Source organism: Colius striatus, chromosome Z (assembly GCF_028858725.1).
Source record: "Colius striatus isolate bColStr4 chromosome Z, bColStr4.1.hap1, whole genome shotgun sequence".
Taxonomy (NCBI): Eukaryota; Metazoa; Chordata; class Aves; order Coliiformes; family Coliidae; genus Colius; species Colius striatus.
In genome coordinates this window covers 27,943,847-27,969,114 of record NC_084790.1, presented here as the reverse complement: position 1 = coordinate 27,969,114, position 25,268 = coordinate 27,943,847, and the positions used below count along the sequence as shown (strand labels likewise).

At 40.8% G+C, this 25,268-nt stretch overlaps 1 protein-coding gene across 5 annotated transcripts in view; it reads left to right on the top strand.

Moving 5' to 3' along the window:
- YTHDC2 (YTH N6-methyladenosine RNA binding protein C2) overlaps positions 1 to 15,647 on the top strand; it is a 46,430-nt gene extending 30,783 nt beyond the window's left edge. For 3 of the 5 annotated variants that reach the window (XM_010208037.2, XM_062019368.1, XM_062019369.1), the window contains exons 29-30: positions 959 to 1,061; positions 1,216 to 2,145. In XM_010208037.2, coding sequence (XP_010206339.2) covers positions 959 to 1,051 — 93 coding nt within the window. In that variant the 3' untranslated portion in view covers positions 1,052 to 1,061; positions 1,216 to 2,145. Of the gene's footprint in view, positions 1 to 958; positions 1,062 to 1,215; positions 2,146 to 9,084; positions 14,158 to 14,734 lie in introns of those variants that run through there. The other 2 variants (XR_009820924.1, XR_009820923.1) reach the window with 2 other exon arrangements.
- Positions 15,648 to 25,268: the final 9,621 nt, after the last annotated feature.

Genomic DNA, 25,268 nt, shown 5'->3' with positions numbered 1-25,268 from the left:
AGTAATGGAAGCTTTTTGATAAAGCAATTTGTTCCTTAGTATGCATTTAAAAGAAAAAAAAATATTCCAAGCTGGGTGCTTCCAAAAATGAAAGCTTTTTCAAATTTCTCATTTTGCCTTTCTTGGTTCAGACAATCCATCACACCCAAACAACTGTTTATAATTGTGGCTTTGAGTTTCCTGTAAAGATGAAAGAGAATCTCGAGATTTGAGGTAGACTAAAGCTTAGGAGAGTTCTCTGACTTGTTAAAGCTAAGCGCAGCTACAAAAAGTTGAAAGAGAGTTGGCCCAGAGTTGTCTGTGGCAGTTTCTGCATTCCTCACAGTCTCCTCCTAAAATGTCTCCTTGGCAAGAGATTCTAGAGCTCAGGTTTTTCTGTCATCAGAACCAGTCCCTGTTACGTCCCCAAAACCTCTCCAGTTGTGAGAACAAGGAAAGGAACGTACTGTAGCACATGATGGAGTTAACAGTGCTCCTGTTTTAAAAGTGGCTCTTAAGACCTAAAAAGTCTTAAAAACAAATGCTTTATGTTAGTGTCTATTACTGTCTACACTTGTGACCTACTTTTCTACATTCTCCACCACACTTGATGAAATGGAAAGATACGGAGAATAATGATCTTGAGTTTGGAGAGTGCAAAGTGTATTGTCTGTATGTTCTTGTATATGGTGGTGGTGTGTTTGCTCAGAATTATTTTCTTAAGAACTGACATGTTACAGTGAATGAAAAAAAGCCCCCGACAATCTGCAAGCCAGGGTTTATCTCATCTTGAGACCTAGGAAAAGACCTTCCTCTGTGGAGATTTCTAATTCGTGTCTCAACAGCAAAAGAAGTGAGCTTGTTCAGAAAGACTGAAAGCAGCCACCATGAAGTTCATCTAACAGTTTCTTCTACGTGTTTTCTGCGTGTTTAATAACAGCAGTGCAAATAACTTCTCTACTTTTCCCCTCATTTCTAGGAGCTGGAAACACAAGTGGGAGAGCAATTGCTTCAGCTTTGGGACCACATTCCTTTGGCAGGAAAAGCTCAACAGATTGAGTATGCCAAGTGATGTGATGAGGGTAGTTATTTCATACATTACTTACTATTTTCTATAACAGAGGAAGAGCTGTTGATATACAATGTATCATTCAGTACTGTCTTTCCTTTGTAGCTTGTGAAAGAATGGGTACACTTAGTAATGAATATTCTTTTCCTTTTAATTTTTGTTTTTAGCTGTGTTTGTTGAAACATCAGCTATGACCACTGAAACTGACAGCATGCCTACAGCAGGAGGAGGAGAAGAAAGTGCAACAGGCTCCTGAAGTTGCTAGTCATGCTGAGCAGCTAACAGTGGAAAAATAAGAGGGGATTATATTGGTTTTAGCATTTCCTTGTCTTACCAAATGTCAGAACATTGTTCACCAGCCTACTTTTGACTTTTTTTTTTTATGGTTGTGTGCAGTTGACATGATTGTTTCAACCTTGGTTTGGGACTTAGTGGACCATGTATAAGTTGTTCATGGGTTTAAAGTAGTACAGTAGACAGTTGAAATATACAGTTTACATTTAAAGCTTTCTCAACACAATAAAATGTATGAGAAACCAGTGTAATATTAATGAATGAATTTGTGAAACTGAGAACAGATGTCTCCAAATATATTGGAAGGTTCCATGATATTTGTTAAACTTCTATATGCACGGTGTGAGAGAGCGGGATATATTCAAAAGGCAACTGGACAGTTGGACAATGTAATCTTTTAAATACCGAAGTGAAAAGAGCATGGGACTTTTGAGAGTTGATTGCTCCAGTGGTGTTTCTATTTCCAGTTATTTTTCACCTTTAGAAGATACTCACACTTTGGCAAGCTGAAACAGTCTTTGAGGGCTGCTGACAAATAGTACACTACCTTGGACATTATTAGATTTTTCTTTCAAAAAAAACCCCAGTTACCGGTACAACTTTTTTTATCTTTCAGTGTAGTCTTCCTGCTTTCTTTCTGTACCTCTTCTTTCAATTTATTTCTTCTTCTGTACTCCAATTTTGTTCTATTGAGCTCTCCTTAGTCATTGACATACTGTACTATAAGGCTGTAATAAGTGCATTCTGCTCACTGTGAGCACTATGTTTGTCATTCTTTGATTAAAACGAGGGCTTTTTCTGCACTGAGCCTGTGCTTACGTTTTTCGTGTTGCCTGAGAATGTTCACAGGATTTGGATCACGCTGCATATTCATGTGTTGCCCAGTGTTTTGCCAAATGACAAGGGGTGGCGGAAGGGACACAAACACCAATAAAAGAGTTAGTCTTACTTTACTGACTACTTGAAAAATGTTACAGAGAATAAGATAAAGCATTCACTTACAACAATAAGCTTATCACACTCCTACCGTTAAGCATCAAAGAGCATAAGCAAGGTAGTGCACCTCATCGTTGCTACATGAGAATAGCAAAAGTGATTAAGAAAGATACATCACCCATTGCCCTATTGATACTTACCCATCATCCAGACCCACAGTTGCTGGGGAGGCCTGGTGGCAGCGAGGAGTGGGAGAGTCTGCCCTAGCAATTAAGAGCTTCTATGTGGTGCATCCACTCACAAATGAGTCCATTCCAAAGTCACTGCAAGAGCATACAGCTTTTCATACTGTTGAATAAACAAGGTACATAACTTCCAATGCAGGAACATCTGGTTTCTCACCCTACTGTGCTACCACTCAGAGCCTGGCCAGGGCTCAAGGAGGAACCAAGGGATTTTATTTACATGTTTGACTTTGATCACATATTTTGATGTAAGGCCAGACACCTGCTTTCATGGCCTTGACACCCTGTCTCTGAACAAGCAAAGGAACATAATTATTAGTGAAGATAAATGCCATGAGAATGTTCTAAGTGGTATCTTTCACTAATAATCATACATATTTCACTAATAATCAGACAATCATTTTATATAGTGTTTAGTTGGGAGGTTGAGCTAGAGGTCAACTTTAGTTTGAGGCCTGTTGCTCAGGCTTCAGCACTTCATTTATGCCTTCTGTGTGGTGGCTTCCATACATAAAGTCAGTTTTGCCTTTGCAAGACTAACTGAGACTGGTATTGCCTAATAGGCACTTTACAGATACAAGTTAACAAATATATAAATATAGTATTCCTGGAGCCTGTACCTACAGTGGAGCAATGGGGCTCATATTGTCTTAAGCAGTGCTTTCGGGCGTGTGCCCACAAAGGACTGTGAGGTTATATTGCCTTGTAAAGGGTTCCTGGACCCTGTGCACACCATGGACAGAGCTGACACCATGGGAGCAGAGGTGACGTGTAACATTTGTATTGACTAAACCACCATGAAGGCTAAAGAGGTAAATCTATCTGAAAAATTCCAGGAGAGCTACAGCACAGAATTCATAGGATCCTTCTATGATGGCAAATAGGATAAATGGCCCATCTTCTGTGCAGTGGTGAAAATCACAGCTTCGAGACTGTCAGCCAGGAGTGATTTACTCTCCTTTGGAGTAAATGAAGTTCTTATAAGCTAGACAGTTGTCCATAAATGCTAGAGTGAGGAGAAAGGGAACAAAAATAGGGTTATGGGTGACAGCCACAGGCCTGCAAAGTTTGTGATTCGTACTTGAGCAAAGCTCATCTCATCAGTGCTTATTCAGGACAACTTCAATCATACTCCTCAAGACAGCAGGTGAGAGCTTGGCCAGTGGCTCTTTTGAGGAAATGCTGAGGTGTGCTGCACCATCGTGAACATATTTCTGAAAGTAAAGGTGACAAGCTGTTTTGCCACAAATAGAATTTAGTTCCTTTCTCTAGGAACTAGTGAACATTTGCAAAATTTTCTTTTTATTTTCTTAAATATTTGATTTGTTAAATATTTTGTAGCCTAAAATTTCTTATCACAACATCTACAAAGACATTTCTTGCAGTGCTTCTAGGTTAAATTTGTTTTCTTTCATTTTAAATGCTTGACACGGGCTGTTGTCAAAATGAAATCATAGTTCACATCTGCTGGCCAATTTCCTGTTATTTTGGCAGATGTTTAAAGGGTGTTGCCTAAAACAAAAATGCAAGTCTGAGTTCGAAGACAAATGAGTTCTCAGGAAGGCAGACTGAGGGAATACCTTGTGTCGCGTTAGAGAATGGGAAGTTAAGAGTCCTGAAAATACTGAAAAGCATGACACATAAAGCTGCATAAGGAGCTTTAAAGCTAATTCCATACCATGTGGATGTGAAATTACTACTTTTTGCTTGTGTTATGTAATGTATAGCCCTGAGATTCACAACTAGGTCATGCAACTTTGCCTGTGTGAGTGGGCATACATTGCGTTTGGTACTGTTGATGTATGAGCAAAGATTGTAGCCTGAGGTTCCTAAGTAGTGTACTGCTTTGTTCTGTCTATAGGGAAGATCTGGTGAAGCCTCACAGCAATCAAATAAGACTAAGGAACAAAACGGAATTGCCAAAATTGCTCCTATATGAGAATGTTCTGGAGGCTGGAAGAAACCGAGAGTGAAATTGTGTGGCATACATAAAACAGAGCTAGCATCTGCTCCTGTAAAACATCTTAATAATCGTTTTAAAAGCAAGCTGTGCAGAAAAAGGTAGAGTCTGTGGGCTGATGAGCTTGCTGTCACTTCTAGCCTATAGTGTGTCAAAGTAAGAGCACAAGACTTCCTTTTGTGATTGTTTTCATAGCGCTGTTCAGATTAAGGAACTATTCGTACTCATGCTTTCTGTGTTAGTTTAAGTGCAGTTAGCAGTGAAGAAATCTGACTTGTCTCTTGGCATGTGTAACATTTCAGTGGCTTCTGCTTTCAGCATCTTAGCCACTGTTAAGTTTTAACATGGCCTAAACCCATATTAAATGAGATGTCACCCCTGTAAGAGAATGACTGTGCTCTGTCCATAGCTTTTCTATGAAAGAGAGATCTACATTTCATTCTAGAACAGATGTAATAACTTGGTAAGAAGTACCAATCTAGAGAGGAGAGAAAGAGAAAAACAGGGCCACAGGACACAAATAGGCTGTGAAGTTTCCAAGGGACTCATGAACTGGTGCTCTAGCATATTTTTCTTGTTAAGTACATTGTTTGAATTCAGATGATTAAATGTATATGTGGTGTAGATTTAATGTGTGATTTTTCTCTGAATATTTTGTCTTCAGAAGCACTGTGCAAATATATTATAGAGGATGATGGCCCAGCTTGGACATTAAAGAATTGTAGTAAACGCGTTTACATTGTTCTTCGGTTGAAGTTGCTCAGCTACTCTGTTCTGCTTTTTAGAGCATTTAGTGCTCTTTAGAGCATTGAACCTGCTCAGAGGGTGGTTAAAAACTGTTGCCACAAGGTCTGTTGTTTTGATTTGCAGCACTCAAGTTCAAAACCTACAGAAAACATGCTTTTTTCAGAATTGAAACTCCATGGATATATACCAGTTCTCATTTAAAAGTCAGGATAATTTTGACTGAAGTCAGAGATCACAGGCACCCTGCTTTAACACTCCCAGAAAAAGAAATATTGAAGGGAATGAGACCAAGGGAGCCTTTAAACAGTGGAGTCCCTATGTACTAGGTTTATTTTACTTGATGATGTTCTACTCAGTAAAGAACTAAACCAACAACAGATACTGTCAGGCTTTGGTAAATGTGGACACAAGAGATGAAGCATCTGTGGGCTGAAAGGTCACATGAATCTGTGTAGGGTAGAGGAAAGGAAGGGTAAGTAAAGTAACTGCTAACTCCTTTCTTTTTTCTTTTAGATGAGAGGTTCCTTGATCTCTGAACATGTCAAAGCTGTTGAATTGTTCATAGTATCAGTGGTGAGACACCAGATAAGTAGGAGTGGTACTGAAAGAAGTGTTCACCTTGAAGAAATGTAAACATTAGTGTCACAGAAAGAAGGGATCTGAAGATCCTTCAGAGGAAAGCTTGGTGGTGCAGTTGGCTAGTGTATGAGCTTTTGTCTGCTGGGGACTGTTTTAGAACACAACCTAGATTTATTAGTAGGTTCAAATGAAATGGCCTGTCCCCAGGAAAAACAGTGTATTATGCTAAAGGATTTATATAGTAGTCTGTTGCTTTATGTCTAACAGGCTCATTTATGAGTTTCATTTCTCTGAAGAGGAGGAGGACAAGAAATGGTAGGCTTCAGGTAGATATTAAAAGATACACCTCAAAAATTATTATTTAAGTACTTTATTTTTCAGCCCCCCTCCTACGAAAAGCAGATAGTGTGAGAATGGGGCAAAAGTATATGTTAGTTATTAAAGGCGTAAAATCAAACCTTGCCTGTGTAAGTGTTACTTCTGTGGAACATTACTTACTTGCAAAGAACGATGGATATGAGGATGGTTTTTCTAAGTAAAAAGGTTAGCCTAGGACAGGCTTGAGGATCCAGATCCTGCCTCTGGTGTGGCTTTTCTCCATGGCCTTGTATACCTCGATAAAGTATTTAACTTGCTTTTAACTTCTCATCCTCTTAGAGAAGTGTTTATCTGTTTTGCCTGTCAAGAGCTTTCTAGAGAATGCTTGTGAAGTGCCTCTTACTGAAATATTGTGTATAAAAATGGTTTAAGATCTGTTTATTATCCTTGGTTCTTCAGCACATAGAAAGCATGACTCCTTACCCAGCTGCAGTGCAGACATCAGTAGACTTCTCTTCGTAACATTCTGAGCTCTGCTCTGTTTTTTTTCTGTTGTCCTAGATTGCTAGCAACAGATTTTTTTTTTCTAGAGCAATTTTTGTTTTAATCTGCTTCATCTTTAAACTTAAAAGCTGCCTCTTACGTGTGCAGGAGCAGGCAATTCTGAAGTGTTGGAGACAAAGCAAGTGGGACAGAGGCTGTCTGAGCTGAGCGAGGAAAGTGTACAGATATCAGAAACACAGCCCGGTAATGCTGGACGACTACAGAGATACTGTTTACCACTGTAGGGAGAAAATTTATGGTGCGGAAGATGTATTAGAATTCAAACTGGCTAGCACTGTGAAGGACAACAAAAAGAGGTTTTAAAAATATGTTAACAACAAAAGGAGTATCAGAGATGACACTGGTCTGTTGTTTGACCAGGTTGGTCAGCTCACAATTAGGGATGTAGACAAAGCAGAGACATTTAATGCCTTCTTTGCCTCTGACTTCAGCACCAGTGGTGGGCCCAGTGTGGGAAGACCATGACAGCGGCGATGATAAACTTGTAGCCAACCCTGAACTTGAGACTTGCTGTACTAACTGGATATGCATAAATCTATGGGGCCCAATGAGATTCATCCAGGATACTACATGAGCTGGCCAATGCTATCCTGAGACCTCTCTCCAGTATTTTTCAATAGGAATCTGGAGAGGTCCCAGTCAACTGGAAGCCTGCAAATGTTGTCTCAGTTTTCAAAAAGGGTAAGAAATAAACCCCTATAACCTACAGGCCTGTCAGTCTCACTGCCATGCCTGATAAAATTATGGAAAAAATTGTTCTGGGAGATAATGAAAAACACTTGAGAGACACTGCAGTCATTGGTCAGAGCCAGCGTGCATTCAGGTGTGGAAAGTCCTGTTTAACAAATTTAATTTCTTTTTATGACAAGATCACCCATTTAGTTCACCAAGGGAAGCCAGTAGATGTTGGGTTTTACATTTTTAGCAAAGGTTTTGATACTGTCTCTCAGAGTATCCTTCTGGGCAAAATGTGCAGCATACAGATAGACAAGTCCGTTATCCAATGGGTGAGCAGTTGGCTGATGGCTTGGGCTCAGAAGGTTACAGTAAATGGGGTGACATCAGGCTGGTGGCCAGTCACCAGTGGGGTTTCCCCCAGCTCAGTTTTAGGCCTAGTGCTCTTTAATGTTTTAATAAATGACTGGATACAGGAATCAAATGTACATTAAGTAAGTTTGCTGATGATACTGAACTAGGAGGAGCTGTGGACTGCCTCAAGGGTAGAGAAGCCTTAGAGGTATTTGGGTAGACTAGTGAGCTGGGAAATGACCAACTGTATGAAATTTACCAAGACCAAGTGCTGGATTCTTCACCTGGGATGGGGAAATACTTGTTATATGTACAAACTAAGTGACGAGAGACTGGAGATCAGCTCTGTGGAATGAGATCTGGGGGTCTGGGTTTATGGCAAATTGAATATCAGTTAATAGTGTGCACTGGCAGCCATAAGAGCCAACTGTGTCCTGGGGGTACATCAAGCACAACACAATGAATCAGTTGAGGGAGGTGTTCGTCCCACTCTACTGATTGTGCAGCCCCACCTTGAGTACCATGCACAGTTTTGGGCACCTCAATACAAGGACATCAAACTATTGAAATGTGTCCAGAGGAGAGTGACCTAGATGGTGAAAAGTCTCAAGGGCAAGATTTAGGAGTAGCTGATGTCACTTGTTTTCTTCAGCTTGGAGAATAGAAGGCTGAAGGGTGACCTCATGGCAGCTTCCTCAAGAGATGAAGTTGCTGCTCTCCTCTTTGGTGACATGAAGAAATGGAATGGAGCTGAGTCAGGGCAAGGTCAGACTGGACATTAGGAAAAGGTTCTTCACTGAGAGTGGTTGGTCTCTGGAACAGGCTCCCCAGGCAAATTAGCCAAGTTATGTTCCTGGCATGCTATTCTTGCCTAGAAATTTTGCAGTCATTACAAAGAATATAAATTTTCATATTAGCTTTCAGCATTAAGTCAAAGTTGAAAAGAGACTTTGTGAATAATTTATTTTAAAAAATATACAGAAAATCAGCTGAACCCATTTTTTGACACATTACATGAAACATTTCTGGACTTCATGCACAAATGAAGATGTATGGATTCTCCACTGCTGTAGTCTTCCCAGAACTTCTCATAACATCTTCATTATTTTGACTCACACTTCAGCTATGTTTACAGGGAGCTGTAATGTGCATTTAATGAAATTGTTGGAAGTTTTTTTTCTGCAGTTATAGAATCATCCTGTGAATTGTGAAAGACAGAAAGTTTTATCCTTTCTCTGTTTCCAGGCATGGAAAAACAGACAGCTACTAATATTCCATCCTTTCTCTGCAGGTGAAGAAAACAACTAGGTAGGAAAAATGACAACTGAAATGACAGTTACTAGTATTCCATCCTTTCTCTGCAGGTGAAGAAAACAACTATGAAGGAAAAATGACAACTGAACATTTCTGTTGGGGGATCCTGATTTGCCCTCTTCCCCCATTGCTTCTGAAGACTCAGAATCCTTGACCTCCATCACTCGTTTTGCCACTTCACTGGAAATGCAATCAGTTTTGCCTTTTGATGAATATTCAAAATGACACCATCTGTCAACCTGTTGTCTCTGAGGGCAGAAGCAGTCTAACTCTCCAAAGATTTTCTCTTTTTTTTTTTTTTTTAAAAGGAAACTTGAATAATGATCCCTGTCAGCAGGGAAACCACAAAGTGATGTCTTCAGAACAGTAATCAGGGAAAAGCATGTTAGGTATTGGGAAGGAGGGGATGCACTGCAGCTGTTTCTGACTGGCATCTAAGTAGCCTTCTCCTAATTGAGATGGGAGAGAAATGGTAGCTCATTATATGGAGAATGTTTTCTGGCATTTATTTTGGAAAAAGGCTGTGCTAATATGTGATTGGTCTCCATCACTTCTTTATCTTGGGTAACTTGTGATTTTATATGATCTGACTACAGGAAGATGATGATGAGGTGGATCTTCTCCATGAAGTGGAAACTGAAGCTGAGGTTACATTAGGCATGTAGTTTCACTGTGTAAAGTTAAGATGTTGCTCATGTTCTCCCTGACAACAGCCCTTTCCCTTTGTGTGATCAAAACGGTCATTTCTGGTTCATTAACATGTCATTTGGAGGAAGTCTGCATACAAAGAGTCATGCCTTGATAAATACATTTCTTTCTTTTTAAGAATAGAAGGTGGAATGTGCCTTTTTCTTCCCAGGTCTGAAACTGGCTGATATATTGAAGGGAGAGAGACGTTTTTACTGAGTTTTTGGCCTCTAAGTGTACCCGTTGTACAATGTAGTCTGCGTTTGGCATGAAGTGTGGGTTTTATGGGGCTAGAGTCTTTCTCTATTTCTCTAACCTCCAGACTTTTTTCTTTTTCTTTTTTTTCTTTTCTCCTTTTGGTCTTTGTACTGTGAAAGTGAAAGTTTTATGAAGCACTTTGTAATGAAACAATAGATAAAAGCATTTGAATTGATCCGGCCTGAGATGGTTCTGCAGCAAATTGCTCTGTGATGTCCTGGAGTATTGCCTCAGTGATATGTGGGGCAACCAGGAGGTACCTATTTACTATTTAAAGGAAATGTAAAAGTTTGGGTTTGGTTTGCATTGACTGATGGACAGAAGGTGCTGAGTAGCAGGAGTAGAACAAGATAGACTCTCTGAATTTGGAGGCACCACCAGAAGGATGCTCATTACCTGCACTTGCTGCACTTTAAGGTCAGACAAATACAACATGGAGTTAAGCTCCAGCTCCACGCTGGAGTAGTAGGGAGCTCCGTGATGCTTTCTGCTTTGCTGTGTTGCCTCTATCTTTCCCTTACTTATGCGTAGTCCGTGAATCCTGCTGCAGCTGGACTTCTTTCATGCTCTGCAAGGAAACATTATTTGTCCTGATTGCAAGGAATTAGGACCAAATACAGGCAGGCATGAATCTGTCTGATGCACTCCTTCTAGTGATGCCAAATTCAGGGAAATAGTAATCTGTCTAACCTGCCTCCTTTGATGGTGATCCTATAGCTAAATGAGATATAATGAGAGAAGAAGCCTATTATGCAGGAAAAAAAATTTAGACTTTCCTAGAGAAGTGTGGTGAAAACTTAGAGAATATCTGAAGTTCCTCACGCTTGTGCCAAGGGAAGAAAAGAGTGCACATGCCAAGATAAGAGTGGGGAGTGATATCCAGAAGTTAATCCAATTAGATCATAGCTGTTGTTTGCCAGGATTATTTTGTCTTTTCCTCATATTTTATTTTTATGCTTGGCTATAAATATTGTGCATTGCTTTTTTCATTGGCAGAGAATCACAGAATCTTAAGAGTTGGAAGGGATCTCGAAAGATCATCAAGTCCAAAGAAGTGCTTTTTTCCCCTCATTGCCAGAAGCTTCTAGCTCCTGTTTTGTTTGTTCTGCCTGTAGCAGATATGTGTTCTTACTGTTGCCTGAAGACTTCAAAAGCGAATTAAATGACGCCAGGTTGTGTGCATCTTGAGTAACATGCATAGGCAGAAATTTTAAAGCTGGTGGTAAAATTCTTGAGGTAGCGAAAGGAGAGGAAGTTACGTGTTACTGTCTCTACCTGACCTTCCTTCTTGTTCTAGATTTCATCTGAGGCTCAAATGACTCCTGTTTCTTCACAGGACCACTCACACTCTGCAATTTCCTATGGGAGATTGCCAGTTTATTCTGTTTTGGATGTTCCCAGACTTTCCACAGTCTTTAAAGACAGAAGCAGACAATAATCGTGTAGTTTTACCTCCTATGTACAACATGGATCATTAAATCTGACCTAGCACAGAAGCTGTGCATAAACCTACCTTGTATCTGGGGGCTTATCAAGCTGTTAGAGACAGTAGTTGTGTTTCCTCCAGACTCAAGTGATAGACTCCTGTCCATAAGGACTGTGGTTTGGAAGCTGGAGCCAACTTTCAGATTATTTTTAAGTGCCAGGCAGAAGATGGCACAAGAAAACAGTCCCTTCCCCTGCTGCCTCCTCACCCCATGGTATGCAGCAGGTTGGAAGGCACATCTGTATTTCTGCAAGCACTTTGATTGCTCAGACGGCTCTGCTTCAGACTTGCAGGGACAAGAGAGGACTTGGTTATTACAGGTTGTCTCTTGGGGCAGACAATCAACTCCTTGCCTCTTGCTGTTTAATTCAGTCTTAGAAAATTTCTTGTAGAGTTTAGGGGATTAACAGTGTCTACTTTGGAGGTGTGAGAAGTGGAGAGACATTTATTTTGCACAAGAGGAACTGTAAAAATTATGACAGTAAAAAAATTCCTAGAAATTAATCTCAAATTAATAAGACTGGTGGATAGGATTTGTTCTGAAAAAGGCAGTTCGGATTACTTTTAGATTAGTTTAAAACCATTAACTCTGGAAGTTTGACTGTAAAGCTAATGCCCAAGGCTGGTTAAGCTGTTAGAAGTATTTACTGTACTAAATGAATTAGAACATCACTGGGCAAGTCAGTTTTGGTGAATAAGGTCTATATTTTGCTTAACCACTGAAAAAGACAGTATCATCGCAGCATAAGACTGTGACACTTTATGTTAGTTAAAATAAACCTAGTCTGTAGCCTATTGCTGGACAACCTCTTTGCAATTCCAAGTACCATTTTTTAGGGAAAATAATTTTAGTAGGAGGATATTTATTTGTAGGCTTAGAATGAAGAATATTTTTGCTGGACTCTGTCAATGATGAAGTTGTCTTATTTGCTTTGTTTATAAAAGACTGTATGAGGTTTGGACATTTAACTTTTGTTGAGTAGCTGATCTTGCTTTTAGTGATGCTTCAACATATAAAACTGAGTTAGTGATCTGAGTAAAATTCACAGTGAAAGATTGTACTCCTGCAAATAGTAAGATTAAAGATATTATTTTAAATTAATATTATCTTTAAAAAGTTAAGAAGGATAAAGATAAAGCTGTGTGTTGTAACTTAGGTTTACCTCTGTTTTAATAGGTTTTAGGAAAACCAGTGATGCTTCAATGGGCCTGTACTCAGGTTTTTGAATGCAATTTTCTTTGTAGAATGACATCTTTATTTCCTACTCTGCTTTGTTTCTTGTTAACTTCCACTGCCATTTTTAAAAATCATAGTCTTACGTGTGCAATTCGTCCTGGCAGCTGTGGGAAAAGTCATTCAAAAGCTTCAGAGCAGGGCCAGAAACTGAACTTTACTGTCAGGAAAGGCATAAATATTCTAAGCAATGAAAGAATTGGGGAAAAAAATGCTTTAGCAAGCCTTTTAAGAGGCAAAGCACCTTACCAAGGGCCTTTGCTGTCGAGGTCATTATTCCTGGGTTAAACTGACCGCAAAGAAATTTAATTGCCAGGGTAATCTCTTACTTTTGGTAGAGATTTATGAGGCTGCTCAGTGTAAGCTATAGCTGTGTACAGAGTCTTGTCAAGCTGAAAGCTCCAGCTCTGGAGAAGTGATGTTGGGAATAACATCATTCATCTGGCTTTAAAATGTGTATTATCGTCTACTTACATTCAGCACAAGATAATAATGACATTCAATTTAATGACATTTTTTTTGTATTTGGAAAAGGTAAACTGCTGTTGGGTATGGTTTGACATGACAGCCTTTTCTGGTAAGGGGGAAGGGGCTGTAAATATGGCTCCTGTAAGAAGTTGCTCGCAACTCTCCCCAGCTCAGAGCCAGACCCACTTCTGGGGCTGAGCCAATTAGACGCCTCCACGATCACTTTTTTGAGAAGAAGCCGGAAGGGGAGGCTTCTTCCTCCATCTTCTTTCTTTCTTCTGGCTGGTGGTGGTGCAAGGAGTAGGAACGGTGAGAGAAACAACCATGCGGACTCCAAGGTCAGTGATGAAAGAGAGGAGGAGGTGTGCTGGAACAGAGACTCCCCTGCATTCTATGGAGAGAACTGGTGAAGCTGAGATTTATTTTCATTTCTTTAAAGACCCCGCATCAGCGGTAGAGACTCATTTTTATAATGAGCCCACATCAGGAGCAGAGACTTATTTTGCTAAAGCTGACCCCGGACCAGGGGCAGCGATTCACTTCATTAAAGGCCCCGAGCCAGGGACAGTGACTATGGCTGGAGGAGGCCGTGTTTCGAAGGAGGGGCCCTTTATCACTATGGCCGGAGGAGGCCGTGTTTCGAAGGAGGGGCCCTTTATCACTATGGCCGGAGCAGGCCGTGTCCCGAGAGAGGGACCCTGCAAATGTAGAAACTGCAACCACGGTGAAGAATCCAAGCCAGAGATATTTACCAAGGACTGTGTCCCGTGTGAGGGACCCTGTATCGGCAGAAGCCACAGCTGCTGGGAAGAACCCACACCAGAGAAGTTTGTTAAGGACTATGTTCCGGGGGAGGAACCCCGTGTTGGAGCAGGGGAAGAATGCCAGGAGTCATCCTCATCTGAGAAGACAGAAGCGGCAGAGCCCATCTGTGAGAGACTGACCACATTCCCCACTCCCTGCCCCCCTGAGCCGTTGTGGGGGGAGGAGGTAGAGATATCGGGAGCAGTGAGCTGGGCCCGGGAAGAAAGGAGGGATGGGGGAGGGAGATCTTAAAGTGCTGGTTGTAATTTTCTCATCATCCTACTCCGTTTTTTTTGCTTTTACTCCGTTCTGTTTCTTGTAGAATAAACTTTCCTACTTTCCTCTCTAAGTCGAGTACTAGAGTCTGTTTTGCCCAGAACCATAATTGGCAGTGAGCCCTCCCTGCCCTTGTCTCAATCCACAACAACCTTGCTTATCTTTTTTTTACTCCCATTTCGCTGGGGCCTCCGCCATGGGGGCACGGAGCAAGAGACTGTCGTGGTGCTGCTGTGCTAGCTGGGCCAAACCACGACATCCTTATTTTGTATTTATGAACGAAAGTGATCTGTGGTAGTATGAGCTAAAAGCCTATCTTTTCTTATCTCAGATAACAAAAGTTATTATTTAATTATAATAATAATTAATCTTTAAGTATCTTCTTCCATTTCCTTAGAATGTCTTCTTTCAGCTTGTTTAAGAAGATTTCCCTTTGTAAGTGACAAAAAGTATTGCTCCTCGCACTCATTTTCTTTTCTCTTTCTAGGAGTCTTTTCTGTCCAAGTTGTGTTGGTTTCTGGGAGCCGCGGTAAGCAGTTGCAATCACTAGATGGTGGTATTCTGTCACGGGAAGCTTAAAATGTGGGACGTACCGGTTCCTGAATGGAGGACGAAAAAGACCATAGGACACAGAGGTCACTATAATCGTTGTAGCTTTTTCTTTACATTGTCATAAGAGGCTGGAAGTTTGAAAAAACCTCCCAAATCTATCTTGCTGGCTGACTTAATTAAATCTAGTGAATTATTTTCTATGGACCTTAATTTAATCTGGGATGAGGAGAGAATGTATGTGAATAATTGCATCTTCTATCATCAGACAATTAGCATTGTTGCTGTGAAGACCTCAAAAAGGTTGGTGACATCTGGTACTGCGTTTTCAAAGCTAATGTTTGAAAATCCACTTGAAGGCTATTTTTATTATTTATTACAGAAGGTAGTAAGCAAGTGCTGATTTTGACACAGATTATGTATGGAATGTTTCTATTTTGATAAATGTGTTTGCTCCCTGAACTCTAAAGCAATACAAAAGTACTCTTCAAAATCAGGATTATATTCTCCCTCATTTGAGGGAGATACAAACAACAGGATAGTTGTTTGTATCACAGGGAATAGTGTGCAGGGGACTTGGACTTTCAGAAGAATCATCTCTTCATAGTTTTCAAACACTTGTTAAAAACTTTTCAGTTTTATCACAATCACTACAATTCCAGTTTTGTTCTGAAATTTTGATCAGATGAATAGAATTTGCATTTCCAAATTACAACACAAGTCTTAGTCTTTACCTATGCAATAAAGAAGCTGAGAAGATTCACTCAGTTCTTTTTTGTCTAGCACTTACTGCTTGCAGCTTATGTTACGAAACTTGCAAGAGAATGTAGAGCAACTGTGTGCTAAAATAAATTAATTTGGTCATATCTGCTCTTTGGTGTGTGCTTCTCTTCAATCTGCTTCTCCTTTCCAAGTGAATGCAATTTACCCCAAACTAGTTGCCATTACTGTGTCTGCAGAGGTATTTGGCTTTGCAGTCTCCTTAATATAGATTAAGAGGGAGCAGAAAAACACTGGAAACAATGAAATAACCTAAGGATAGTCATCCTTGATCTTGTGAGTTATCAGAAATTTTAACCCATGAGCACCACATTTTGGACTAGACAGATGGGAAGGGAAGGAAGGTTTGCCATAGTCCATAGTAACCAGTCTAGAAGTTCCTATGTATCCTGTGTATGTGACAAATGATAGCACGAAAATTTTCTACCCAGACCCTGTTCCTTAGAATTGCACTCCAAATATTTTTCACAAAAAAATACCCAAACCAAAACCCACCCCCCACCTCTCTCACCTTTGCCCCTAAAAAAAATGTATCCTAAGAAAGCATTGTTAAAGGCAGTATACAACAAATACTTAAGGAGTTGTACAGAAATTTGACTACCCACCAACCTTATGAACAATACAGTTTTTGAAACGTAGGTGGTAGAGAAGGGAGAAGCAAAGGCACTTGTATAAGTTGGTGCAAAAAGGATTTCAATCTACTGATGTCTGTGAGGGTTGTGGGGTAAAAAAATAAAACAATCGTCATTTTAATACCAGCAGAGCAAATACCTAGTGCAAATGCAACTCATTTTGACAAACAAGTCAATATAGCTTATTTCATTTGTGGCAGTAGTAACAAGATGTGTCAGCACAAACAGTCTTGCTGTGTAAGCTATATCTGTCCTGTGAGGGTTCGTTAACCTTCTCTGTTGTAGACCAGGCCTTTTAAAGGAGCTTCTTGCTTACGTACTGGCAATAACCAAGAAATTAAGAGAGACATTAGTAACTTCAGATTTTCATCTGAATTATGAATTTTTGAAGTCTAAGTTTGTCCCTTTTAAGTTTCATGGATACTCTGTCACCACTGTGTTGGCATTGCTGTGGGTACAGATGATGCTCCCTGAAATGAAGGTGGCTTCTAGGTAAAAATCAAGACACTTCGATTTGGTTTGCTTTTTCATGCCAGGAAACATGTGCCCTGTGAACATCTCCATAGGACTAACAGTCCCAGCCAGATGCTTCATCCCCTGCTTATGCCATATTGGATCAGGTTGCAGATATGGTCAGCAACTTGAAAAATCTGATTTTGCTGACCATATCTGGAAGACAAGAAGGCTGTAAGAGAGGCAAAACTGTCCCACTACTATAATACAGACATCTTAAGAAACTGCAGAAGAGCTGTCAGGACATTGTGGAATTGGCCTATAGCATGCCTATGAAGATGATTGTGTCCATCACAGTTCTCTGTAATTTCTTGCCCTCATTTTACAGCAAAGTACAGGGTTGTATCAAGCAGGAGAGAGGGAGACTCATCTCTCATCTTACCTGTGTTGATCACACTGGATTGATCACATTGCTGGAGAGACAAGCATTTAGCAGGAGCCTGTGGCTATCCTACTCATTTTCCCATTCAAAGACAAATTATGTTTAATAATAAAATGAAGCACCACCTTCTCGTTCTAGTGCATTCCCCTTGCAAGTAAGCATTTTAAAATCATATGCTGATGGCATTAAATCCTTATGAAAACTCTAATAACCTCTGAAATGTCCTCATTCATAAGTAAGATCTGTTAGATTTTCTGAAAAAAATAGATTTTCAGCTGTGCTTTCTATATTAAAAAGTAGGCTTTAGTTGAGAGAACATGATTTGTACTATGTACAAAAATTGTGCTTCCTCTGTAGCTGACTGAAATCTGTAATAACTTTTCAGTTTTACAGCCTTTTAATGCTGCCACTTAGTAACCCTGCAGTTTCCACATCGGAAATTAATGCACATCAACTGTAATTATGATAATATTTCAGGTCTCATTTTAAACATATTTAATTGTGCCACACTTTTTGCTTTATTGTGAAGCATTATGGAAAAAAAGCACAATTTAAGCACTGAGATTCCTGCTTGTACCCCCTGTAAAGCAGCTCTGCACCCCTTGTACCATAGCAGGGTAGGTCTCAATCATACTGACATTGCTTGCATTTTATTGCAAAGTAATAAAATTCTGAAGCCTGGTAAATGTACTGGTGATGTATTCAGAACAGCACTCAAGCTCTCCAAATTTAACTGATCCTGTTGTAGAGGGAAAGGCGACTTGGGTCTTTGAGTTAACTTCAGCACTGGAAACAGCCATTAACAGCATTCTAATGACAGGGCTGTGCACAGGTAACTGCTTTTGGTTCGATCTTTTCAGGCTCTACTTGATGAAACCACTTCTGAAAAATAAGTCATAAACCTCTTTTTAAGCTGCTGTGGGAACAATGGGATTATCATAATGATTGCCTTATTTTCTTTATCTAATTTGTAAGTTTTTAATTCATATCTGCCCCTGGAGCTGTCCATGCAGCTCAGCCATTTGGGTATGTCAATCCCAGTGAAGCCACGGTGGGACTCCATGTCTGGGGGATGATCTCGAGATGCCTGGTTTCAGAAAGCAGACCTGTGGCTACAGGAGAGCTCACTGCCTACAGCAGGATGGTGAAACCAGCAGCAAGTCCTTAAATTTGGCAAAAATCAGAAATACAATGAAAGGGCAGCACAGAATGTTGTTTGCTCACTGGGAACAGAACCCTTGCACTACACCTTACAGCTGATGGATTTCGGATTTGAGAAGAGCACTCTCTTTAGGTTCAGGATGGGAACACTCATTAAACTTGTGTCATTTCATGTAATTGTTTTCAGAGGGTACCTCAAAGGTAAAGGGTTCTGCATGTCAGAAACTCTGTTGCTGCACTCGTGAGCCACTCATTTCTTCCTTGAACTTCTCAATCATCTATTATGTTTTGCACATCTAATTGAGATAATAATAGAGGTCTTTGAAGGATTACAGCCATCTGTATACATGAAAAAACTATTTGAAGAAGATTTGAGATTACTCATCTGTAATGAAATAGTATTTTGTAAGTTTCTAAATAAACTAATGTCATGGCTTAGCAAGGAGCAGTTTTTGCTCGGTAACAGGGGGAGCGGGTTCCAGTGAAGACCCGGTAAAGAGTTTGCAGAGTCTCCCCCAGCTCCTGGGTTCAGACCCACCTCCAGCCCGGCTGGGCCAATCTGTGATCACTATTTAGGGACAAGAATTTAAAGTGCTGGCAGGAGGTGTAAGAGTGGTACAAGATGGAGGCGACCACATGGACCCTACAGTCAGAGAAGGAGGAAGGAAGGAGAAGCACTAGACCAGAGACCCCACTGCAAGCCGTGGCAAGGGTGCAAGCTGTACCCCTGCAACCTGTGGAGACCTATGGCAGGGCTGAGACTTACCAGTAGCTCTGTGTGAGTGAGCCTGGACATGGCCCAGGCTGTGCTGGAGAGCCTGCGCACCGCAGAGCAGACCCACAGGAGAGGCAGAGAGGAGCTGCAGCCTTTAGGAGCTGCAGCACTGTAGTGGGTCTGGGACGGTAGTGATTTTCCACAGCAGCTCCTGCAGTGCTGTGCTTACTGTTGATATCAATATTATGACTACCGCTTGCACAACATCGGGGCTGTCCCTCCAGCATTCCTTCCCCCACCTTCACCAATAGCTGTGAGTGGGCATGATCTTGGGAGGGACTATGGCCAGGACAGCTGACCCAGGCTGACCAAGGAGATATTCCATACCATATGACGTCAGCTCAGGAATATAAACTGGGGGAAAGGAGCAGGAAGGAGAGGCGAGATTCATTTCTGGCCTTCCCAAAGCAACCGCTACGCGTACTGAAGCCCTGCTTCTCGGGAGGTGGCCGGACATCGCTGCTGATGGGAAGTAGAGAGTAACAGCTTATCTGCTTCTGCTTTGCTTCCCGCGCGCGCGGCTTTGCTGCTTATTTACTTATTAAACTGCTTTTATCTCAACCCACGAGATTCCCATCTTATTTTCTCCCCTTCCCTGGCTTGCTTCTCGGGAGGTGGGGGGTAAAGCGGTGTGGTGGGCACCTGGCATCCAGCCAGGCTCAAACTACCACAAGCACCTTGGAGCAGACCGTGCAGGGCTGCCGTGTGTGTGAGGTACCCCATGGACGTGCAGGGAGGATGAGTGCGGAGCCCACCTATCCTGAGGAGGGACAAATGGCAGAAGCTATCAGGAATAGACTGACTGAAACCCCCACTGCCTGTGTGCCTGGGCCATTCAAGGAGGGGGAGGAGGTAAAAACACTGGGATCAGGGCTCTGAGCCCAGGAAGAGGGGAGGTGTGGCAAGAAGGTGTTCTTAAAGGACTGGTCGGATTCTTCATTGTTGTACTAGTCTGTGTTGGTTTATTTTGGTTATTTTTTGGGGTTTTAAGGTTATGCTTTAGTTGATGTTGCATTAAGTTATTTTCTGTTTTCTTCCCCAAAAAAAAAGATTTCTAGATTTTATATCCTCGGCTGAGAGTTTAATTCAGTCTCAGCTCTGTAATACCCAGCAGTCACTGGGCAACAGTGAAGGTAGATGGTGGTGAAGAGCTTTAATAGAGGAGAGCTATGATCTGTCTGTGTCACAAGTGTAGTGGAAGAAAATGTAAATAAAACCAGAGCAAAGAGTTGTGGTTTTTTTTTTTCCTAAAACTTCCAAAATTTATTGTTATTATAGAATAAGAAATTTTATTGATGATCTGGAATGAAAATGGAATGGAATGAATCTGGAATGGAATGAAAAACTAACATGTTTTTCATTATTACAGAACTAAAAAATGGCTGTGTTGTGCTAACCTTTATAATCATGTCATATGAGGTCATCCTGCAGAGCTTTTACTTCCTGGTAGTGGCAGAGCATTGATGCTAAGAAGTCATCTTTCTGCACTGAAGTACTTCTGTGAAGACAATGCTAGAAGTTGTGCTTACACTAAGTAGTGATTACACTATGTGCACCCTCTTTTTCCTGCTTAACACTTTACCACCAGGAGGAGATGGCTGGCCAGTCTGTTACAGACTCAGTGATAGTGAAGTAGCTCTTGGAGGGTGCTCTCCCATCCCAGGGCACTACTCTGCAGTAAAAGCTGATCAGAATCTGGATTCGTTAACTGTGTTGCAAAGTGAATTACATGTTCCAGAATAACTTTTATGAAGCAGTAATGCTGGGTAACCCCCTCCTCGCCTTTGTAGATGGGACCTAATGGATATTCTTTGTCTTCTACTTCATTTGCAAAAAAATAATTATCTATGTGTGTTCTGGTTTTTACTTATAGCCAACAAAAATAAACAATGTGATTAAATGGCATCATCTTGTTTGGTATGGGTACCAGCTGAAATTTTGTGATTTGGTTTTGATGGCGTTTCCTAGACCAGCCATTGGGAATGTCAAAATCTCTATGTCACTGAGTTGTGTAAGCTAGCATTAGTGAATGTTCTGCTTTATTTGTGCTTATCAGTTCCTGCTCTTACCAAAGCTGGCTCAATATTTTCCTTCTGTCCAATGATTTAACCTTGTGATTTACTTGTAAAATTCAACATCAAGCTGTGACAAAAATATGGAAGTCTACTTGAACATATTCAGGTGGTGAGATGCCAATAAATTAACACTAAGAATTTATTTCTTTCTCTGTGTGTGCGCTAAAGGGGTTTTTCATCAACCATCATAAAGGGTTTTTCATCAGCATCAGAGGTGAACATAGAGGGAGAAAAAGACAATAGAATTTTCCATCTATTTGCAGCTGAGGAACTGGAGTGAGCAGCACAAAGGGAGGTGGAAAGTGGCTGCTGAAATACACTCGTGATCTCTTAGTGACTGTGTGATTATGAGGTTACTGGCTCCATTCTCTTTTCCCATCTTGGCAGGACTTACCCAAATGACAACTTTTCCTGCAGAGAGTCAGACAGAAAAGGGCAGGGAGAGAGAAGTGAGCTGAAGGGGAAGATGAGGGGGAGATGTGGCTGCTGCAGAGATTCTCAAGAAAATTTTTATTGCAAGTTGTTTGACAGGAAGGGAAGCTTATGGCTGGCAAGTGTTCTCCTTTGGGTTTAGTAATTATAGGTTCTTAACTTGTTTTCTCAACACAGGTATGTACCTCTGTGGCCATAATTCTTTCCCCAAACATAAGCTTTTAGGTTTGTTTTAGGTCTGTTGAGGCTTCCTGCTCCTTGTGATAACACCAGGCAAAGCTGGCAGGCAAGAGCACAGACTCCCGGCTTCTTCCTGTGCCACTCATCTAGGGAGAATTTATAAACAAAGCAAATGACATGGAGAGAGGAGGCTGGCGGTACATTAATGTTGCTTTCCCTGATGCCTGACTCTTTGAGGCGGTTCCGAATTCAAAGCAATATTTATACACCAGTCTGCAGTGTGATTGGTATTTCTTCTTGAGAAACCTCAGGAGGTGGAAGATATACTAAATATGAGTTACACAGATGAATTATCAAAGAAGACAGAAATATTTCACAGCGATTCCAGGAAAGTTCTGTTCTTTAATAGAAGATACATTCCCTGTAGAAGACTGATTTTTTTAAAAAGTATTTAGTATGAAGTATTTAGTATTTATTAAGTATTCTGCTCATGCTTAAATGTGCTGTTTCACAACATGCAGATAGCTCAGAAATTATTCTTATGAATCAAAGGAATCATATAGCATTCATATGCTCAACGAATGAACCTCCTCTTGGGGTGATTCCCTCTGCTTTCTGTCAGCTTCTTTCAGTCTGTGACAGATGAGGCTGTTCCAGGTTTTATAGCTCAATGAACACTATCACTGAGAAACAGACAATTAATAAGAGGTTTCCTGGGAAACAGTGTGCCCACAGATTTTCATTTTGCTGCATTGTGCACTTGTAGGTGCAATTACTGACAATTAAAAAAAATCCTCTTGTGGGATCAGTGAAGTGATGGGAAAATTAGCATTATATTCCCTGGAGAACCTAATCCTCGTTTTTCATTTGATTTTTGATGATCTGTAACAACACGGCAGTTATGGGTTTTTGGGAAAATACTTGCAGCAATAGAAATTCTGCTTGAGAAAGCAATATGGAAATACACTGGTGACTGCTTTAGATGTAGCTCACGTATGAAGTAGTCTGTCTGCCAGTGGAAAAACCCCACCAGCTCTCAAGAGAGCTCCGCTCTGATCAGCCTGAGTAGATTATTCCTTCAACTTTAATAATTCAAACTCCCTGTCTGCCTTACAGGGAGTTTTCTTGCCTGAAAGACACATGATGCTGAATGGGGAGATCCCCAGTCTGCTGCTCTTATTTTTAATGCTAGGTTTGTTCTTGACACTATCTTCTCAAGGGAAAAAAAAAAAAAAAGTGTCGTTTTCTTTTTAACAAGAAAATCCATATGAGATCTAAGGGATTTATGTTGACTACCACTCTCCAATAATTTGGGATTTTTTTCCCCCAAGTAAGAGAAAAAAAATTAGGTTTGACAATTTAGCTTGTGCTAACAGTAAAGATTAGTCAAAATCCTGATTAGACCGTTTCACCTGACTTGGTATCCTGAGCTTCCTTATACAAACTGTACACCAAAGTATTTTCTTAGGATAGAATTTCATGGTAGAGTGTCTAGAAAGAAAAAGGAAAAAAAGTGATTTCTTGTTCTCCATATCCTCTGTCAGTAGCCTCTGTCCTTCCTGTGTCAGGATGGAGCTTCCAGGTGGGTATCTGATCTGAAACCAGCCTTGCTGAGGTGGAGAAAGTCAGTTGATGTGTCTGTAAATCATGACCACAGCAACCTTCCTCTTGGATGAAAATTGAATATGTGACACAAATAGGAGGTGGTGGTGCTGGTGGTGGAGGAGAAGCCCTTCATCTGTCTGATTTTGGTAGATCAGTGCACTGCAGGGGCAGCCAGAGAAGGGAGGTTTCCCAGGGCTCAATAATTGTTTTGGTGAGCTGTCTCCTGTTGCAGCCCATGCACACTTTCTGAGGGCTGTTGCTGCTTGGCACAGGAAAGGGTTGTGTGTGTCTTGGGGGGCTAAATTTGCACCCAGCCCCTGTGCATTAACAGTGAGGCTTGAAGGGGTGGAGCATGAGGGAATGATGCACTCTGTACTAAATACAACCACTTTCTTTGTCACTCTCTGGTGGAGCAGCAACAAAGCAGCTACGATGGTGGGGCAGGGAGGTGGGGGAAGCTGACATATCTGAGCAGACATTTGTTTCTGCAGGTTCCCACACTTGTATGTTCTGACCTGCAGCTGCAATGCTCTCTTGTGCCAGTCATTGCTGTGATACAGCATCCTCCTGACTGCACACCCTTCAAAAATTTCCACTGGAACACTCAAGTGATTTCAGAGCAATGAGTTTCTTTTCTGAGCTGGTTTTCACATATGCAATGGGAGCAGTATTCAGATCTCCAGGTGACCATGGGCCAGTGTGTTTGCTGAAAGCTACTGCAACACACCGTAACAGGAGGGCTTCTCCAGAAACCAGGACAGTTATCTTTGTCCTTTTTGCAGAGACAATGTACCAACGGGGTCAAGTGCTACACCAGAAAGTGCAATATGAGAACACAGAGTGTTTACTTCTGCTCCACTTATCTTTTCCTGTGAAACCTCATTTCTTCCCCTGAGACTGTATTTGTGCTCAAGCCCTTGTTTTCCTTACCTTCCAAGGGCAATGAGGATCAGACTCCAGATTTCCTCCTAGAAAAGTTACTTTTATACCACATGAGTAGCAAAACCAAGACATTTATGTTTAAAAAGTTAATAGTACAGAAAGGAAATACTAAAAGATCAAGTTAATGTCTTTTGCTATGCTTGAATTTGGACTCAAGGTTATGCAGCACCATAGAGAAGTGACACTTCAGGATTATTTAACGTACTTCTTTGCATGCAGTTGTTATTTTAATTTGTTCATTTTCTTTTACATGCATTTTATGCAATCAATATATATTTTATTTCTTCTTGGCAAAGATATAATGCTAAGATTTGTTTTCCATATAAATATATTACACATTCTGTAGCAACTACAAATTGCTAGCCAAATTGCTCAAGCACAGACATTCATTTGGTAAGACAGATTTATTGGAGAATACTGAATTAGTTCACATAATATATACCCTACAGTTTGATGTTGCCTTCTGCCCTCTCAGCTGTAGAAATACTAAGCAGATTAACTTGACCATGCAGTGAGCTGTGCCTGCAACTTCCACTTTTATGGAGAGGTAAAATAAAACACAGCAAAATAGTTGTGTTGACAGTGGTCGTAGAGTAAATCCGTTACTGGACAAGAAAGAAATCTCTTAATTCCACTGCATGTACTCTACCCCAGTGATGTTGCTGTCTTGAGAGGTGTCCTAATTGTCATTTTATATGCTGCTTTTCCTGAAATAGACAGAGGCTGCAGGATACTTTACAGCTTTATTTACAGCTTATTTACAGCTTTAACCTGAACATAGCTCTTCCAGACTCTATGAGACGAAAAATTTCAAATGATAATGATTCCAAATATCTTACATGATAACTTCACCTTTGCCTGTGATGCTGTTTTCTCCTGAAGTTGTTACAATTGGTGATCATGATGCAGAGACAAGTTCAACCACAAGATCACCCTTAAACTTGATTCCACAGCTTCGGCAACATAATTTGAAGAATTAAGGAGAAAAAAGGCAT